This window comes from Cupressus sempervirens, chromosome 1, assembly GCF_028749045.1.
Source record: "Cupressus sempervirens isolate cs-2001-9-10 chromosome 1, ASM2874904v1, whole genome shotgun sequence".
Classification (NCBI taxonomy): domain Eukaryota; kingdom Viridiplantae; phylum Streptophyta; class Pinopsida; order Cupressales; family Cupressaceae; genus Cupressus; species Cupressus sempervirens.
The window spans coordinates 563073929-563095917 of NC_143118.1; the positions used below are offsets into that span (position 1 = coordinate 563073929).

Here is a 21989-nt window from a genome sequence, read left to right on the forward strand (position 1 = left end):
CAAAATATTATCCGAATGATGGAAGATACTTACCTGTTCGCGACAGTTATCCTTTAACTAGTTTGTTAACAAAGGGATATCTTTAATAGGACCGTTCTAGATGGCAAAAACCCCTTTCTTAAGGCAATCAAACTAGGTTTCATTGATGGCTTTCATGGCAATACTAATGGGCCTATCTTGGGGTTTAATTGGGGGCGATCCTGAAGATACCTTAGGGTTAGCTTGCTTAGTGGTTTTAGTTAGCCTGCGATGTGGAGGAATGTATGATGGAGGGGAATTGTGATTATAGAGAGGCTCTGCCAATGGGACCGCGTTCAAATGAGATATATTCTCCGAATGGGATGATGGCATGAAAAATGTGGGTTGCGCATATCTTGTTAGATTGAAAATTCTGATTTGGTTGTCTAGCTGTTCCACAGTAGAGAAAGGGAGATGGGCTAGGGTTTCACAGTTACCCGAGAGTTTAGTCGGGGTTGTTGGATAATCCTGAGATCCTCGCTGCCGATTTGCCCACGAATGAATCGGATTTCTTCCTACATGTTCTTCCAAGGCTGCAAACTTGTTGGCTGTCGGGACCATAAATCTATTATCTGATTTCCCAGAGTTATTACATTGAGATAAATCTCTAGGTTGCAGTTTTTGATTTTGTTTCCTCGATTTCGTGCCTGACATTCCCATAGGCTTCATATTCGCATATAGCAGTTTTTCGCATAGTAGAGCCATGTCACTCTCAAATCAATCCGACTTCATGAAAAGTTCACTCGCCATGCATGTGATAGTAAAAAGAGAAGATTCATGGTTAAAATATCTCTATAATAAAATAATATTAAGAAACATTGTTAAAAGAAGTGAAAAAATAAGAGTTCTGAAAGAGATGTGAACAATTTACAAATTTATAAGTCTTATCCACTGTATAATGTGATAATTGAGCCACATCCGATAAAGTAAACAAAAATAGATAGGTAAAATGACTTATTAGCTGCTCAAGCTAATTCATATGTCAAAATTTTCCATTTTTTTCCCCAATGAACCTTCATAGGTGAATGAAAAGCTTAAAGCTAATCCTTCAGCTTTTGTGCATTTACAATAGATGCCTAAAAGTGTTATTTTAAAATGTTTGCCTAAAACCTGCCACTAAGACCTCCCAATAGCCACTCACTAAAAAAAATAGTACTTTTTGCACAAATAGACCAATCAGCAACCAAGAAAACTAAAAAATGATCAACTATTGGTACATGTGTGATCAGCTATTAGTACATGTACCATCATTTTTTTAGAGGATTTCCATAGACATAGGCAGGCTTGTTTCCCCTACAGAACATAGCAAAAATAGCTAAACAAATAAAATATCATCCAATTTATTTTCAGTGAACTCAAATTGCAGGAAATGCTCCTGCATGAACTCCATAAGATTGCACCAGATATGTGGGTGAAATGAAACAAAATCTATGTAGAATTCCACATTGGCCTTAGCAGGCATGTCATAACCATGGAGCTGGCAGTCATGAGTGGTGGTGTTGGACAAGATGAAGTGACCTGGTGGGTGGCATCACAAAGTCTCTTTCACGACCGCATTCAGGTAAGGGAGATACTCACTTCTTGGTCACCCACAACAGAAATTCTTGCTTTGAGATTTACATACTTACCTCCATCGTAAATCTTGGCCTCAATGTCTAGGTACAGAATTATACATGACTCAACTCTAAGTCCCGAAGGCACATACATGAGATTTAAATGCAATTGATTCGAGATCATAGATCCTCTGTTTATGTATGCACAACCATGATCCAATGAGCCAGTGTATTCAAATAATCAAATATGCTCACCAGTACCAAAGCATAAAAGTTACAACGTTCTTTGAGAAACCAAAGTCCATTCACAAAATAAGGAATTTGCTTGTCTTCAAAGATCAAATCAATATAATTGAGGAGTTGAGAAGTGTTTAGGAAGTATTGAAGAATTTTCAGAAATGTACAAAGAAAAAGAAAATTACCATAAACTTACCTGCGCATAGGGTGACAAAATTTCCAGCACTGAAGAAATATTTCAGGAGATAAAATGAGTAAAATACAAAGTCTTTACAGAGGAACTAGTATGTCAATGGTTTGGTGCTCACCTAGGACACAAATCACCCACTGCAGTGAATAAGTTTGGAAAGTTAAATTCAAAATCCACAGAAATGTGTGATCTTCATGGTGGGCATAGATCCAACATACCAAGGAACTCCCATCAATTGAGAAAACTTCACCGATGCTTCGAAGTGTGCTTGAATGTGGATTTGGTATGGTCAGGAAGAATACAAATAAACTTTGAAAGGAGAATCCATAGTATACCTGCAAATGTGCAGTTTCTGTTTTGAGAGAGAGAATGTCTACAAGAGAAATGAATTCGTTGCCAAACCTCCTCTGCAAATAGGTAATGAATTTGTCTAAGTGATTCAGAATCCATCAACATAGCAAGAGAAATACCTATGGTTACTGATTTATAGTAGAAGAGGATAAATATTCAGTGTGAGCTATGTCCATTAGCGGTGGTGTGCTCCATAAGCACTATTCTGCCATGACCAAGGAGGCATTCAAGGGACTTGCTACAATTACATTTTCTTAAAAACGTGGCTTCTATTAGTTAAGAAATTTTCCCCAAATCGCAAATAGAGCGATCCATGCTCCAACATGCTGCCATTAATTCCCATCTAAATTCAAGTGGCCTCAATAAACTATCGTACCCACGAAATAAATTGACTATGACCAGTGCTAGGATCTGCAACACGCAAAAAATCTCTTTTGCAGTTCTTCAGATCCGTTGGTCCTTGTCTCTTTATTGGTGTGTTCTTCTCAATTTACCAGCTTTCCACCTTGAGCCTCGTGTGTATAGAAAACTATTTGCAATCTGACAAACTATTTGCAGTCTGAAACCATTTATGGGTAGGGATTTGCAGGCGTGAGTCAATTTCTGATTGGAGACAACTCCAAAAGGAAAGCTGTAGGGATTTGCAGGCATGAGTCAATTTCCGATTGGAGACAACTCCAAAAGGAAAGCCTATCAGCTAACTATCTTCAAACCGTGCTTATTATTGTGAAGATTAGATGGGCATTACACGATACACTACACATTTTTAACTTCGTGCTCATTAAGGAGATTTTAGGGTATGACCTCTTACAGGTTTGGGTCAAGGAGTTTGGATAAAAAACATCATGCTAATGTACATTTTTGAAATCTTTAATGACTACTTCAGATACATTGAGATTTAGTGCCTAATTAGACATTCTATCAACTTCAATGTTGCCTACTTGTTTAATGCGAGTAATTCTGAAATCCTCTAGGGTGGCTAGTTCTTGAGGGTCCTGATAATAAAGCTTGCTCCTGAGGGTCTTGGATTGCCATTGGAGGTTCCATCAAAGTTGCATTTCCACCACCCAATTTGTGTTTTTTCTCAGATAACTGGAACCTCGAGAGGGGAAGGGATGAGATTAACCTCACCAAACCCATTCACGAACACGAAGAAAAATGTAATATTAATATTACTAATATAATATATAAATAAAAAATAATATAATCTAAAAGATGCAACTTTTGGGAAACAAAGGTATAAGAAAAATAATTACCAAGGTTTGTATAGGAAAAAAATATGGGAACCGGGAGATGGAAAAACACAGAGAAAATACAAGGGAAGGAATTAGGGGACATTATAGGAGACAAGTGAATAACCAACTCTGTGTAGGATTCACAACCACAATGCAAACATATGAGGCCCTGTTGGTTAATGATTGTGAAGGAGACATTTGAATTACATTAATAAAGTGCCAAGTATATCATCATCAATGCAAATAAGAGTCTACTAAGCTTATTAATGGTGGATTTAATTAACTATTAGGCTACTTACTAGGGGATCCTTGGCCTTAAAGTCATCATGTCCAAGTCAGGAGATAGTTCAATCGTCAAAAATGCGGGAAATAACCAGAAAGGTTGTGTTGAGAAGTGTCTTCCACTGACAAGCTTGTCCTTGCAAGGAGACCAACATCGAGTTGCTTGCCCATGAGGATTTCTCTGCCGGCGAAGACTACACTATGCTGCTTGCAACTGCCGGGACAAATTGTCGGGGCAAAGAGAGGAGTGGTGGTCTGGGGTAAGAGATGAGCACTGTACATCGCCATGATCAAATATAAAAATGACTGCTGTTGTCCATATTGACACTCTTCGTTATCATTACACTGATAAGGTAGAAATCCTTTAATCTTTCTATGCCTTTGTTTTGATCTTTGTGCTTATAATGTTGCCCATCCTTCCAAATTTGATTCAAGCAATTCTTTAATGCAGGCTTTGATGGAGGGGAAATAAATAACCAATGATGACAAAATGGCTTCAATGAGATCAGGGCCGCTCTCTGCATACAAAGTTGCCAATTTCTTAGAAGAGGTGTCACAAAGTGTTTGATTAATTTCCACCCAAATACCAATTTCTCATTCTTTTTTTATTTTCCTTCTTTGTTTTCAAGGTTAGACAATAAACCACTTTGTCGATCATAATTTTTTAATGCATTTTTTTAGATTTCAAATGAGCAGATGTGTTTGGAACCCTAAAAATCATGTGTTGCTATAGTGACCTTTGTTCTTCACGAATGTGAAATTGGTGGACTTCCTGTATTGGTGCTTGTAGGATGTGGTAAGAGATTTTCTCTCAAACACAAGCTCTCTCTGCAATTTCTTTCTCTTATCACAAATCTTTGAATATATTAGTAGTCAATAGTCTCATTCACATCCCTTCAATTCTTTTCTAGATTTTCATGGCTTAAAACTGTCTCATACTGAAATAATATACCGAATCTTTTCGATAGATATGTGCATAGCAGTCTTGTAGTTAACAAAAAATTAAAATCCAACCCACATTCTAAGATATACTTCACATTATGAACATACACAATTCATAAGTGGATCTCACATTAGCAATTATTCACAAACTTTCTTGTAAAATTGGATATTTTCTTTACATTGAGCACTTACCCACTACACTTATCAGGAAACTTGCGCATTACAGAAAAAATGCACAAAAGTTTGATCTTTACACCTCCAGCAAACCGTTCCATAGAAAAGCACAAATCAAAACACACTGTACTAGATCGTATTTGGTGAAATCTTTGTTTTTAAATTTGGTTAAAATGGTTGATTGTGATAGATCAAACTAACTCCTATCCCGGAAAAATATGAACACCCATGAATGTGTATATGGCCGTTTGACAGGTCTAATTCCTTTTAGGCTTCTGTTTTGCCCACTGTTAATGATTGGTAGCGTCGGTCAGATTAAATCAAGTTGACAAATTCTTACCCACTACACTTATCAAGAAACTTGCGCATTACAGAAAAATGCACAAAAGTTTGATATTTACACCTCCAGCAAACTGTTCCATAGAAAAGCACAAATTAGAACACACTGTACGAGTTCGTATTTGGTGCAATCTTTGTTTTTAAATTTGGTTAAAATGGTTGATTGTGATAGATCAAACTAGCTCCTATCTTGGAAAAATATGAACAACCATGAATGTGTATATGGCCATTTGACAGGTCTAATTCCTTTTAGGCTTCTGTTTTGCCCAGTGTTAATGATTGGTAGTGTCGGTCGGATTAAATCAAGTTGACAAATTCAATCTTGAAGAAATCCATTATCTACCATTTGCATTCTACTCAAAATTATTATAAGTATTGATGCTATAATAGTTGATTAATAATTATTTATATAACCTTCTTTCTATCACACACACACACACACACATATATCAAAGAGTGAAAAGGGATATCAAATGAAAAATATAATTAAATTTATACAAATTTGAGAAAACCAGTAAATGCCCAAACGGGACATTACATCTTTAGTCGGAGAGCAAACCATTGGTGTGGGAGAGCAGACTGCTGGTGTGGGAGAACAGTCCACCAGTGTGGGAGTGCAGACCGTCGGTGTGGGAGAGTAGTCCGCCAGTGTGGAAGTGCAGACAGTTGATGTGGGAGTGCAGACCGCCGGTGTGGGAGAACAGTTCGCCGGTGTGGGATTGCAGATCATCGGTGTGGGAGTGCAAAGCCACGTTGTGGGAGTGAACAGCGCCAGTGTTGCAGGACTGAACAATGCCCGTGCACAAAATCCAGTAGTGATGGCAGGACCAAAAGAAAAGTTGCTGAAATTTGATAGTGATGGTACGGCCGATCCAATCCGACACTGTAAAACATGTGAAACGATTTGGAGGGCAAATGGCATAACAAATACAAATGAATGGGTCCGACAGTTTCCGGCAACCCTACGGGGTGTTGCAATTGATTGGTTTGTTGATGTAGATCCCCAGAACTTAACCACTTGGGACAACCTTAAGGAGTTTACAGCGGAATTTCAACTGTTGCGCAACGACAACAAAATTGTTGCAGAGATATACAATACGAAGCAAGGGAAGAATGAAATTGTCCACGTCTACACTAGCAAATTAAAAGATTTGATGAGTAAAATGGAAAATAAGCCGGCGGGCGGATTGCAGAAAAGATGGTTTGTGGAAGGCCTATGCCCGAAGTTGCGAAAGAGGATGAAAATTGTGCCACCGTCATCATACACAAAAGCATACAATAGAGTGATGAACTTGGAAAGTGGGTAGAGGACGAAAAAGAAGAGCAATAGTTCCTCCGACTCAAATGACGACGCGTCCTCGGGAGAGGATAGCAGTGATGATGAAAACAGTAGCAAGAAGGTCCGTGCCCTACAGAAGGACATGATTTGTATGATGAAGGAATTTAAAAACATGCAGAAGGAGACAAAGGGAAGCGAGCTGTGGTGCACGGAATGTAAGACGGAAGGTCATACTAAAGGGTCCTGTCCAAAGAACCAATTTTGCGAGATTTGCCAAATCATGGGACATTCCATAAAAGAATGCCCCTTCAATATAAAAGCCAGAGGACATCAACAAGTGCTCCTGACACAGGCAACTTCCACGTCAGGAGGGAATGGAAATGCAAACATTGACGGTGCCACTTCGGGTGGGTACAAGAATAATAGCAGAGGGCAAAACAACAATAACAATGCGAACAATAACAATAACAATGGCAACCGAAGTTGAATCTAGTATGATGCAAATGGACGGCCGATTGTTCAATGTCGAGCATGTAATTTGTGGGGTCATTTTGTGCGGGATTGTACAACAGTAAACACATCGAAATTATTGTGCAGATGGTGTGGACTTGGCAACCATGAAGATGCCAAGTGCCCAAAATCCGGAGTAAATTTGATCACTGTCATAACAAACAAAGAGGAGGTTCTAGCAATTACATGGAGGCAAGCAAAGGTGTACGCGGACCTAGCAGAAGAAAAGAGGAAATTAGGGGAAGTGCGAGTGAAAATTGAAAAGGTATCACAGGCAGAGACATCTCAGTTGAAGGACACCATGGGCACTTCAACAAGGAACTGCGCCGAGCAAAACATAATAAAGTAGGTGACGCAAATGGAAGTCCCGATCAAATTAAGTGACCTCACACTGCCCCAGTTACGGATGACCATTCTGAATTCTACACTGCTTTCGAAAGCAATGGAGGAAATCGAAAGGGAATGTAGTGGAATGACGACAATAGATCCAATGCTTCTGGCACTCACAACGGGAAGGCATCCGGCGGTCGTCGAGATGGGGATTTTGGGAAATGTTCTGACAAACACAATTGTTGACGAAGGGTTTGGCGTGAATGTGTTATCGGAGGATACTTGGAAGAAGTTGGGAAAGCCGATGTTGTGGCCACCTATATTCCAGTTGCTCACGGTAGACTAACACGGGATCAAACCATTGGGAACTTTGAGTGCGCAACCGGTAATTATTGGAATGCAACCATTTTTATTGGACTTCGTGGTCATTCCATTGAAAAGAAAATGTTATGATGCTATTCTGGGATAGAATGGTTAGTGCAAGCAAAAGTAAAACATGATTGGAAGCAAAATACCCTATCAATGGAACGCGGAGGCAAAAGATTCATAATTGACCTGCACGCACAAATGGTAGGTGAGGAGGCAACGTAATCAGACTCAGAAGGTGAAAGCGAAAGTGACGACAAAGGAAAGAAGAGAATGGAACTGGACGAAGGAGTATTGAGACTAGAAGGAGGATCAAATGACGACGACCTAGACTCGGTGAATGGCCTTTTCCACTGGCAGATAGAAGACTACGAACTCTTCCCCAGTTGTAATATGTTAAGGGTCGACGAAGGTGAGAAAAAAGAGGACAATGAATGTCCGAAGGAGTACAGAGAAGCAAAAGAAGGAAAGGCAGTTATGGCTGAAGTTGAGGGGAAGAACATATAGTCCGAACCCAGAAAAAGGGAAAATTCCACTGTTCGGTACACGGTGAACGGCGCACGGAAAGAAAAGGTTACACCGCACCATGAAATTAGTGAAAGGGTGCCGACAGCAAGGAAATACATTAGATGAGCAACGACTACAAGCACAATGGGCCACGGAAGTTACAAAAACTAGGCGGAAGAGATGGCAAGAGAAGTTGAAGTATAGCTGACGGAATGAAATCAAGCCAGGAAAGCTTAAGACCAGATGGGTGGGACCGTACTAGATCTGGGAGGTGGGCGACAATGGAGCAACAAAATTGTGGACTTTGGACGGACAAGAAGTGACTTAGGCAGTTAACGAGTCGAAGCTGAAGATGTCCCATTCGAGGAAGACTTCATCGTCGTCGCAGAATGGTCAAGTCCAGACTACTCCCTCATCGTTGCAGAATGGTGAAGTCTGGAAGTGAAATTGAGTTGTATTTTTTAATATATTAAATTTTTTTTTTTGATAAAAATAGAAAAAAGAAAAAAAAAAAGAAAAAGAAAAGAGAAAAAAAAGAATAGAGAAAAAAAGAAAAGAAAAAGAAAAGATAAAAAAAAAAAAGAAAAAAAAGAAAAAAGAAGTAAAAGTGAGAAAAGGAAAAAAAAAATGCCAAAAAATGCCAAAAAAAGAAAACAGAGAGAGTTTGCCAGCGGACAGGGTCCGACGAACTGTTCTGCAGACAAGGGTCCCACGGACTATTCTGTGGACATCCACAGACACCTGTTCTACGAGCTATGTCTCCGCGGGAAGTCCTGCGGGTGTTTTTTCCGTGGCTTTCCTTTCCCGGCGACTAAACACTCTCTCCTACAGATGATGTTATGCGAGTTGTCCTTGTTCTCCTGTGGATACCTATTGTTTTCTCATGGATGTTTTTCTAAATCTTCTAGCAGATGTTTTTTGTCTTCCTGTGGGTGTTTTTCGTCTTTCCGCAGATTGCTATTGTGCATTTGCCTTACCTTCTGCAGATGCCTTCTTAACTTTTCCACGGCATGGTATTTCCTCCTATCTCTCTTCCGCGGCGTATTCATTTTGAAGGACTTGTGGTGCCTTGCAGAGAAGGGAAGGGTCGCCTAGAGTGGTGACGGTGATGCCTTGGGTTGCTATCCGCTTGTAGGGGTTCAATGTGGTTGGTCTGAACGCAATACATATATAGTCATGAGCGGCTTGATATTCTTGGAAGGAAAGGCTGTGCGGGCATGCGGCGAGCAGTCAGATGAGAAAGGAGCCAAAAAAAAAAAAGGAAAAAAAAAAGACAGATTCAAATAGTTTAGAATGAGTAAGGGATGATGCCAAAGGGAAGGGGAAGCATCGACGGTTGCCAGAAAGAGTGTGAGATCAGAAGAAATCGCAAAAATAGTGTGTTCCAAGACCTCGTGGGGACGCTGCCCCTCGACCCTGCCCCATGGACCCCCAGTCGATGCGGATATCATTCCTGGGAAGTATGACCAGTTGATGAAGACTTGGAGTTGCTGTAGGCATGGAGTGTTTGTGTACCAGAGGCACTTGGAGTAGGTGTTGGACGTGAGGCTGTCTTAGTGGATGCATAGAGAGCTCGGGAGGAGCTGATCATCTAGTTGGAGGCAATGTAGCGACACTTGGCTCAAGGTACCCAGGAGTTGGAAACAGAGAAAGTAGCACAGGTGGCTATCAAAGTCATCTTGATTAAGGAGACAGTATTGTCTTAGCAGAGGCTACTAATGCAGCGTGGGTTGGAGACTAGTTCGGTGCAGGCTTGGGATGAATGTGATACTAGTGTCGCAGAAACAAATTTATCTTGTCAGTCAGTCAATGTATTCTGTTTTGTTAATTTGTCTTAGATATTTTGTAATTGTAGTCTAGAGACGACTTTTCTTTTTGGGGAGGGATGATGTCAGCCGACTTGATTGTCGTTGGTGATTTTGTGCTTTGTAGCTGACGTCGTCAGTAAATAGTTTGTAGTGGACATATTGTATGTGGCCGACGGACTCCTTCGGGAAGTTTGGGCGGAAAGTATTTATACCCTGTCTGGGATCATTGTAAATCATCTGATCAAGCATAATGTAATGTTTTGGCATATGCGAATAATCTTAGGAGTTGTGCTGTTCGTGTTCCTATTGTCTGTATGCGTTGATTTATTTTTACCCGCACGGTAAACAATCGATATAAAAGAATTAACCATGCTGGTTTTGAATGGTCTCCCTACAACTTGAGAATTTGTCATTCGAGATATAATTGTATAATCTAAATTCCCTTAGTTTTTGAGTGTTTGAAAACTGACTGCATACAAGAAAAGTCTAAACTTATTGCTAGAGGCATTGGTTTGAACTCTCAAAACAATGATACGCAAGCCCTAAACTCTCATGCTCACAAGAAAGAAAAGAAAACAACGTCAAAAGAAAGGAAGGAAAAGACACAAGTGGAAAGTGATGCTTTCAGAGAAAAAGGGACCTATCTAAAGTACACTATTTAGATATGAAATATTTGGAAACCTTGTGATGGAATGCCTTGACAGGTCGAAAGCTCAAGCTTCCATCACCGGAGTTAATAAAGTAAGCTCAGACAAAGATTCATAAAGATTTGTGCTCTATTCAGCCCTTTCAAGCCAAGTTACCACTAGTCTAAACACTTGGGTTATAGGCAATGGAGCATCTTTCTACATAACAAGATTTAGCTAACAGCTAGATAGTCTTATAGAAGATTTAGATGAGGAAGTCAACAATTGAGATGATTCTAACTATCCCATGAAAGGAATTGGAACTTGCACCATACGAATGAATTGAAGCATCTCTCTCCAACTAACTGGCATACTATTTGCACTTGGCATTAAACGAAATCTGGTTTCCATTTTTGGTCTTGAAGGTAAAAGATATCTAATTACCTTCATGGATGGTAAAATTCTGGCTTGGTCTGAAAATTCAAACAGTAAGAAAGCTCACACTTTTGGAGTACAACATGGATGCTTAGATAAACTTTGTACTTCACCTTCTCAAGTTTCCTTTTCAATTCTTTTTTCTCCATTTTATCCTCTAGAAGAGTTTGCATGTCTCGCATAAGATCCTGAAGTACATCTTTGCATTTTTTAGCATCACGCCTAGGTATATGTGCTAGGTGATACTTCAATCTATTTATGCCTCCCCCATTATATACTACACCGCAATGCGAACATGTAACAACTCCCTTTTTGTGGCCCAAGATGACATGTTTCTAAGCCCTATCCCTTGCTATTGCAGCTGGGTCTGCATCAGGTTTAAATGCAGGCCTAGTTCCACTTCTAGAAGGCTCACCTTGAGGCATGATGTCAATGTGTTTGCTACTGCAATATGAATATATTATAAATAGAAAAAAGTTAACATCAAATAAGATGTTTAAACTTTAGCGCCTTCTTACTTTGTCATCAAAATAAATTAGAATAAATCTAGATTCTAAATAGTAGATGGTAGAAGTAGAGACTAAAACAAATGTAAACAAAATGGGAAGTAAAAAATATGAATGTAAAATATATTACAAAACAACACAAAGAAATGCAATTTGTAGTTTACCTCTTCAAATTTGCACAAAGTCAAACAATGGAAATGCAAGTAAGTTTGTAGAAGCCTCATCTAAATGCTTCCTTAAGCTCCTCTCAATGCTAAGTGTAAGCTACAAAGTTGCACAAACCATCAACAATCTCACAAAACCCTAATACTCTTCTTTAACTCTTTCCTCTCTAACACAAACATAAGAAAATGGTGGAATGACCTTTTTAGGTCTAATAGATGTTATAAGAACCGAAAAATTGCAACGTAAGTCCTTGTTCATTTTTATTTTTGCACTTTATTACCTTTGTTGCCGGTGAGAGTCCTGGGCTCGGGACTTGGCAAGTCTAGTGAGTCCTTGGACTTTGCTAGGACTCAGCCGAGAGGCCAATTGCCTCGGAAAGTTTGCCTCTGCCTCGGACTCACAAAGTCTTGCTCAGGCTTGCAGAGTCTCAGAACACTGATTAGAACTTATTCATTTAGTTTTTTGTGGTCTAATGACAGTAACCTTCCTAGGAGGATTTTTCTATTATGTTTTCTTTGTAGACGACCACTCTAGGAAAACCTGAATATATTTTCTAAAATGTAAAGAGTGTGAAGAAGTCCTAACAAAGTTCACATAATTCAAAGCACTAGAAGAAAACATGTCAGGTAAAAGAATTAAAATACTTTGATCGCATAATGGGGTGGAATACATCTTAACTTCAAAATCTTTTGTTATAATGCTGGGATTATGAGGGAGCTTACTATTTGTTATAATCGTCAACAAAACAAGGTAGTAAAAATGAAAAACAAAGCCATTGTAGAAGCAAACAAAGCCATGCTACATGAAAAAAATAGAAACACTTCTCTCTGGGTTGGAGCTGCCAATACTATTGTTTATATTCAAAATAGATGTCCCCACTCTCTTCTTGATAACAAAATTCCCGAATTAGCATTCTCAATAAAACCTAATATTAGTAACTTGAGAGTCTTTGGTAGTCCCATCTCTATTCATATACCCAAGGAAAAGTGATCCAAACTAAAACCTTAAGGAAAAAGGGGAAGATTTGTAGGCTATAGTGAAACATCTGAAGCCCATAGGATTTACATCGTGAGACAAAAATTAATTGAATCAAGTAGAGATGCAATTTTTGTAGAAGATGTTGCATTCAAAAGATCCAAAGATTCTCATGATATTGAAGATCAAGAACATATAGAAGACTACATATAATATGAACCCATAAACATATAGAATACACCATACAAGATGAACCCATGGTCTCTACCGATGAACTAAGAGATACTACAATAAATCGTAAAAGACCTCTTTGGGCAAGAAAAATGATTCAAGAAGCTGAAAACTATGCAGCCCCTAAAGGAAGCTTCAGAGAAAGTAAGAGACCTAAAGGTACTCCAACTACTTTCCTCTAATGAGTGGAATTATCAAATTAGAATGTAATGTCCGTCCAGGCGGATTTTCCTTTTGAAAGTTGGAAAGGCAAATAAATATTAATTATGTTATATTAATTTCAATTTTCAAATCTTTTGAACTAATATATAATAATTAATAATAATTAGCATCTCAAATAACTTATAGAGATAAGTATAAAAGTTAATAAAAACTAAGCTTATTATGTTATTGTGGTTAATAGTTTGTCCTCTTGCCAACCTGGCTTTACCTTGACTCTAGATGCCCAAAATGTGAGGAAACAAAAGGATGTTATCGACAAATGGGTCAGTGTATGTGTTATATCACTGCCCTCTGAATTGTAAGGTACAACTCCCTTATATGCAATATATGCAATGAATTGTGTTTTTAATAGATCATTGGGATATGGGGTATGTTCTTAACCTGAGAGCAGAAAAGGCTAAACTAGGATGTTCATAACTACAAACACCTTAGGCAGAAATAGATTTGGGCAACTTATAACACCCAATGGAATGGATATCACAAGCTACCTTGAAGTTCTTCTAACATCTACTTCTACTTTTAAGTGCAGATTTACCATCTAAATGCAAAAGGGGAATGAAGAGATATGCACATGAGGGCAAATGGAATTGCTTTCACTATTAGCCTTGAATGAAATGGAATCCAACCAATAACTAATAGATTCATATACATTTATCGTTTATTTCCCAATGAAACTAGCTAACATGATATGAAATGAACAAGAGAAGAAGAAGAATCATATATGAGGAAAGTAAATGGAATCACTTCTGCAAATATCAAAATGAAATGGAATCCACCCAATTATTGTAGGACCACATATAATTTCCTTCAACTCTTAATGTAGAACTAATCTATGCATGGACCACAAAACATGAAAAGCAAATACTATAAATGGATTATAGAACCATTCACTCTCAAGTTTGCCGACCTTTGTAATGTCAAACGAGATTACACTTACAGTCTACTGTTATCCTTTCTAATTCTGGTAGATCAACATTCATAGAATAAAAAGGAAAGCAAATATGAAATTGTCTAGTCATGCGAACACGTGGCTTCTTCTCCATTGCTGATTTTGAGTCAGAGATATTCCTGAAAACATTCCATGACTTTCCAGCCTCTTGTGATCTTAGAAAACCCTGTGAAAATCATTTATCCTTCATCTTTTTTGCTATTTCGCGCGAAACTGTTTATTTTGTATTCCAACAGTCACTGCATTTTCAAATTCTGACTATCAATGTTAAATCAATGATCGTGATTTAAACGTTGAGACTTTCCTTTATAGTTTCCGCCTTAGGTCCATTGAGTACACGTGTCTTTCTGTCACTTTGTCTCATAGAATAATGGTTGAGCAACTTCACATAGCGAGATAGTGACATCCGTGGATCTCTTTCTGATCAGATAGCTAAAGACATCCAACTTTCTTTTAATATTAAAATGGGACCCGATCTGACAGGTAAGCACAATTGGCCAGTAGCAAGCGTTCTTTCATTCAATTGACTTTTCTACTCTGCAATGTATACGCACAGATTAAATTTTAACTATCAATTTCATTTCAAAAAGAGTCATACCACCTTTGACTTGTTTCCTTTGCCATTTTTGCATTTTTAAGCATTCATTCTGTATTGAATTCAATTGAGCTTGGTTCTGAACTATGCTCGTGATCTGCATATTAATCTTTAGCCTCATTCTATGATGTTCTTTGCCACATTTGCTCTGTATATGCCCGTGATAATGTATCTTTCTTTTAGATATAAGCCTTTAGCCATAAAGTTATAAACTTTCAGAGATGAAGAAATGCTTCTCAACATGAATGTTTGTCTTAGACATGATTAGGAACAAGGAATTATGAATCATTAGAAACATCCAAACCTACTTCTCATCAGGAAAACATCTAAAAAACCCTTTCTAAACCTAATCACCTAGCCAAGAATTAATGTATAGCTCATATGATTCCCGCACTAAGTTATCTCAAAGGGAGGATGAGAAGAAAGACCATCCTAAGGGCAATCGAGACTTAGACTCAAGATATTGACAATTGACTTGACCCAAACCCTAGAAGTTTTTTTGAAAAATATATAGGACACTGGAATCATGGCAACAATTGCTTAATCCAACCAAATCAGTTTGGCAGTTCACAAGAATCGCCTAATTTCCATTGTTTAAAAAGGACAAGCAAATATTTTTAAAGATTATCGGAGTATGAAATTGATTATGGAAGTTTGGAAAATTAAGATCGTTTCTGAGAAGAAATCAAGGATTTTAAAATATTGTTCATCCTTTCTTCAGATTCTGTGTCTGACGTATTGGAAGAAGTGAATGGTAAAGTGGAGTACTTTATCTATGTTCATAAGTTATAATTTGGCAATGAGATCCAATTTATTCTTTTCCACAGTATCTCAGATGAAAGTTGAATGCACAAGAATAGTCTATAGAAGACGCGACATAGTTCAATATCCATTGCAAACTTATATTGCAAACTTTGTTATCATTAATAGAAGTAACTTATCAACACAATTAAGTAAGAAGACAAGGGTATTTATTTGGATGAAACAAGGAATGACCATGACCTGATCGGAAGTTTAACATTTGTTCGTGCATAATACTTGTCTGATATTTACGGTTCTATTTTTGTCAGAGAATAAAGGATTCTAAGGCAATGAGGGAGACTTGTGATAGAATAATTTCTAGAACCGCAGAATAGGAGGAAGTGTACATGCGAAGCCAGTATTTGGGAAACCGTAGTTGCTTGGCCCAAGTTGAATGTTCCAGTCGAACAAAGTCAGTGTATTCCTCTGGCATCAACATATTATCTAGAGTTATAAAGAACGGGCAAACAAGTACAAAAAATTTAATCATTTTTGGAAAACCAATTGTATTGAATTGTTCTATATATTGAATATTTGGTATTCCAGATTTCACATTAAACTAAGTGATACTTTCATAAATAAATTTGTAGTTGGATTGATGTAAACCTAAGCGATAATCAGCATTGCAAACCTTCTTATAGATCATATTAGAAATTGAAATAAGTTGTCTCTATAAAAGTAACTGTTTGAAATGGAAGTTATGTACATAACTGTTATAGAAGTACTGGAGTATTCATTATAGGAAACAAGAATTTTACGCAAAACCGTCTAATGTTGAGGAATCTATCGAATGACAAGTTTGGAAAGATGCCATGAAGAAGAATACTGATCTATACTCAAGAATGATGTCGGGGACATTGTATCTAGACCCAAAGATAAATTAGTAGTTTCATCCAAACGGCTCTTCAAAATCAAACATGTTGCAAATAGCGGTAGTGATAGATATAAAGCAAGGTTTGTTGCTCAAGGATTTTCTCAGAAGGAAGGAATTGATTATGAACCTTTTCTCTTGTTGCTCGATATAACTCAGTCAGAGATGTGATTTTTCTTTTGAAGAAAACACCTATTGGCGTAACCATGGTAACGAGAACCACGACAATTCATGTGATTCACGCGATTTGGCATTTCGATTCAAGCTAGGCGATTTTTTGTGAATCGGTGAATCGTATCGTCCATTTCTTGCCATGAATCACCATGAATCGGCATGAATCGCCATGGCTGGAAAAATTGGGCAGCCCAATTGGACAACTTTAAAACATAAAAAAATACAACTTTTTAAATGATTTTTTTCTCATTTCTCTCTCATAACTCTAAAAGGCCTTCTATTTGTTGAATATGACAAAAAGAGAGGAAAAGTGAGAGATAGACTTGAGCTAGAGCTAGAGCAGATAGACTTGTCTTTTCATTTTGTTTATAGATAGACATGTTTCATGGATCTTCATCTTACATACATTTATGATTTGATGTCATTGGTTTTATGGATCTTCATCTTACATACAATTATGATTTGACAACATTTATAATATATCTATGTTGTGACTCATTATGATCCTATGGTTTCTATCTACTTAAGCTAAAATTTGTATTTTACATATGTGATGGATTTATCATTTATGTTCCTTGTTTATGTATGTTAGATTCTATTTGATGATGTTATAGTGTGTTCAAGTTATATTCAACAAAGGGTGCATGAAATAAGTTTTAAGTTGTTAAAACCTCTAAATTTCAAGAGCTTTTTAAATTTTCTGATTCATAGCCAATTCAATTCCGATTCATGACCGATTTGCGATTTGATTCGGCCTTGCCAATTCTGATCCGATTCTGATTCCCGTTACTTTGGGCATAACCCTTGCACTTCTTTTGGTTGCAAGTGCTAGTTTTATTAGGTGCTGTGCTAGATGGTTGGTTTTCTGGCCATTCACTGTCAACAATTATTGAGGTTTTTGCTGTTAGAATTTTGATCTTTTTAAAAAAAATTGAATTTTGAAATTTTTATTAAATTTTCTTTGAAAAAAAAGTAGGTTTAGGAACTTTAGTCCATAGAAAAAGTGATGCTGTTGAAAACCATAAGGCCTTCTTGAGTTGTCATTTTTGTGAGATAGGATTGTGATATTTTTTCTAAGTTGCCGGTTCGGATTCTGGTTCGGTTGCGGGTTCGACATTTGTCAAAAAAAAATTTGGCTGGGTTCGGGTTCGTTTTGGGTTCTTCCATACAAGATATATATATCTATATATATGTATATATATTTCCTATTTTTACTTATACATATATTTTTATAGATGCTGCTGCTTGTAGAGTGTTTCCTATAGCTGTAACTTGTGTTTGTTGAGCATAGACAGTGCCTGTAGAGTTGGAGACTCTATATCAAAAATTGATTACAGAATGCCTCCTGTAGATTGTCCATAGAATGAAATGAAAAATGCCCCCTGTGGATCATTGATGCCCTGCGATGAATGGTTCGGATTTCTCATTCTCAACTATAGATTATACGGAACATTCATGAAATGCCCGTTCAGATTTCTCATTCTGGTTAACATAACTGATTATATGGTGGATGGTAATTAGTGAGCGTTAAGTTTTAATGAATTGATCGAATTTCCCAAATTTGCTCTAAATTTGGTTTAAATTCCGCCTGGGCTCCGCTGACATCTAACAAAGTTGCTACAAATTCCCCCAAAGTCGACCAGGATCCGAAACAACAAATCTGCAGGGAATTTCACAGGCATCAAGGGGATTTGAACAGAATTCGAACTGACTACAAATCTCAACGAATCAAATGTCGAATTTGAGGATTTCTAAGCGAATATGGCAACTTAGTATTCTGTATAGGATCCATGCTAGATGGTTGCTTGTCTGGCCATCCACTTCCAACAATGCTCATGGTCAGCTCTTTGTTTATGCATTTCATTTTTTTATTTTATTTTCTGTGAAATAACAGGAAGTTAGGGGACTTAAGTTTACAGCAAAGGAATGTTATTGAAAATCTAGAGGTCCTTGTAACTTTTAATTTTTGCAAGAAGTTTATCCTGAATCCATAATTTGTTGTAGAGTTTGATGTGATGTTCGTTTACCATAAAAGACCATCTTGTTTAATCTGCATGTAACTTGACAGTTTAATTATGTTCACAACGTTCTAGGGCCCCAGACACCGAGTGCAGAGTTTCCCTTCTAAATCTGGAATGTGAATCATTCAGAACTGCATAGTCTCTTGGTTGACAAAGCTGCTACTTGATGATGCAATCATTTGACAGAGGATGCTGACGTTAGATGATATTATGTATAGAATATAGCTTGAAGTCATCTCATCCAAAGTTTAGGATCTGTAGAAGATCTAAAAAATCTACCAAAAGCTTGGTTCAATTTTGGCTGCTCATTTTGCTGCTTTCTACTTTCAAGATATTTGTGCATGGCTCTGTGCTATTCCAATGTTTTGCTTTTGACTTAAATTGGGAGAATTGCCTTCTTTCCATACTCAAATTCATAATATTTAATTATTGATTTGTGATCTATGTCGCGTTTTGTAGGTCCACAATGCCCTTGGTAGCCAATTGCTGCAACCCATTCAATTGAAGGGGAGCTGTCTCAATTACAATGGTTTCTAACAGATGATTAATATTGTCCACTTCGTCCATGGAATTGTGCACAATAAGCTAATGCCTTTTGGCGGCCAACTTCATATCTTCATCTACATTTTCTTTATTATTTGAGCTCTAGTATCATCTTCTGCCATTATGAAATCACCTTTGGCGGTGCTTTAAGGTTTAATGCACAGTGAAATATGTTATGGGTAGGAATCCAAGCAATTAGGTTAAGAAATAATAAGATGTTTCTTGCTATTATTTGGAAATGTCTAGAAATTTGGTTCTGGAAATAATTGGTATATTTTCACGGTTCAGTTAATGATTATTGCAACTTGTTTTACATGAGGATCACTGCCAACTTTGTGCAGCAGGAATCCATTCATGAATTTAATGAAGGCATTCAACAGAAAATGGATTCCCGGTGATAATTAGAAGAAATGTTTGATGAACCTTTGATTCACTATTGTATTTATAATCTTTACATGACAACTTGAATCTTCTTTAACCACCTTGATTGGGGGTTTGTTCTTGTCATTGTTTTTATAGCTCTGAGAGATATCATTCTTCCAGTTGTTTGTTCACATTTGTGGATGTCATAGCTGGCATCTTCATGTGATGACTTGGCATTATTTTACACACCGTGGTTCATGTTTTGTCAGAGTTGTTGGAACCTCCTCTGTCTCTTCTTGGGCGCGTGTATCCCTGTATCCAATTTGGAAACCTATTCGATATTGCTTGGATACACGTCAAATATTGTACCCATGTCTGCCTAAAAAAACTTGATTTCCCAACCATGCCAAATGCTGTAAGACTTGATTTTTCTTAAAGATTTGACGTAAATCTTCCCAAGTTTTATTTAAAAAAAACTTTATTAAAGATTTAAAAAAATAAATAAATAGTATAAACAAAACCTACACCAAATGAGAAAGACAAATAAACTGTTTTTCTATTTCAGCAACCCGTTTTTGAGTTATCTTCTAATGCAACTCTACTATGTTTACAACTTTACATATTGTAGAGTGTTATGTAACATTTATGTGTCAATATTGCGTTTGAAGTAATGAAAATCTCCTATAATAACTCTAAAAACTGTGTTAAACATATGTATATGTGTTATTTAGTAATGTCGTGTCCAGCCATATCCATATTGGGGGTCTTAAAAAATGGCCGCATCCGTATCCAATACCGTATCTGTATCCGTATCCATGCAACTTTGTGTTTTATGTGTTGCTGACTGGGCCTTGATCGGGTGTTGATGTCCAGTTGGCTGCTTCATTCATGTCAGTCAATTGTTTGTATTGCAGTCGACAATTCTCCATTGTGGAATCATTTCTAGTCTTATTCATTGCTTCCTTTCTAGCGGTAAAGTTATTAATGTTTGGGTTACTCCTCTCTATCTTTGTACTTGATGTTGCTCGATATGGATGCTTCTCTTTGTTGTTCACCCTGGCATTAATGTCTGGGTGTGATATCAGGATTCCGTCTGGCAGTTTAGTCTTTGTCGTGGTGTCAAGAGTATTGTTATTCATATGCTACAATGATTGAGCGTTATCAGAGGTTTTTAATAATCTATTATTTCAGTTAGTTCTGTATATGTCAGAATATCATTTTTGTTATTGCTACAATCAGAGTTTTTGACGTCAATCTGCTGTGAGGAAATATAAATGTTTGAGTTTTTTGTTAGATGAGTGAACAGTGACTATAGTATTCATTCTTTTTGCTCTGTGTTGGAGTCTTTGTGATCATGTCTTATATACTACCGTGTGCTGTAAGTTCTGGACTGTCCCACTAAATGTATATGTGCCGAGACTCAGTCATCTTGTGTTGTTTTTTTGTAGACAATATGTGTGTGTGATCATTGAGCAGTCTATGTGATTCTTTATGTATTGTAACTGATAACAGAAGTTGCTTGGATTGTTATAAGGCATTCTCTGTGTGATTGCTAAGTGGGAACAATCTTGGAGTTGGATTCAATTATCTGACTGAGCTTGTGAGCTTTGTAATCAATCTTGATCTTTGTTTCAATAAAGGAGAATTTCTTTGGTGTGGCTTGGTTTTTCCCTCAAGTAGGAGGGTTTTCCCAGGGTAAATAATGGTGTTATCTGTTTGTATGCTTTTCTGGTTTTCTGTATTTTGATTTCATATTATTCTGGTTTGAAATCTTAAGCAGTTCTCATATGAAACTCCCTTGAGGTGGCCTAAGTGAAATCTCTGATTTGTGTATTTTGTTTTCAATTTTGCAGATGATGGAATGGTGGTACCAATCTGCAGAAGAGAGGCTCTCGTCTCCAACTGTGTATCCTCCTCCTCCACCACCCCCACAGCCAAAGGTGAGCATAATATTCCTAATTAGTGTTATTTTATGTCCAATTACAACTGTTGGATACAATCTATTGCAAATCTATTTAGAATTTTAAATGCTTTGTTGAACTTATTCACAGTGCATTTAAATTGATTTCAATGTTAGGTTGCAGAGAATGGTATTCCATTGCCAGCCGATAGGACAGTCTGTCCACTATGCTCACGGAGACGTACTAATCCCACACTGATTGCTGTGTCAGGATTTGTTTTCTGCTATCCATGCATTTTCAATTATGTTTCAAAGGTAAAAGGAAAATAAAATACATATTTCCTAGCTATAATTTCTTAATTCTAATATAAATTTTCTACCTAGCTTCACCTGATCAGAGCAATTTAGTGGGATTTACTGGTTTGTTCAATATTTCAATTTGCATCATTTTGATGAGGAGCATAGACCAGCCATTTCAAAGGAACTCGCAA

The 21989-nt window shown here is 37.3% G+C and overlaps 1 protein-coding gene across 2 annotated transcripts in view; it reads left to right on the plus strand.

The window, feature by feature from the left end:
• The window catches only part of PEX12 (peroxin-12), a 210336-nt gene that overhangs the window by 171211 nt on the left and 17136 nt on the right, over positions 1-21989 (plus strand). The window contains exons 9-10 of one of the 2 annotated variants that reach the window (XM_089831031.1): positions 21452-21538; positions 21676-21813. In XM_089831031.1, the coding sequence (XP_089687157.1) occupies positions 21452-21538; positions 21676-21813 (225 nt within the window). Of the gene's footprint in view, positions 1-19151; positions 19341-21451; positions 21539-21675; positions 21814-21989 lie in introns of those variants that run through there. The other variant, XM_089831036.1, reaches the window with a different exon arrangement.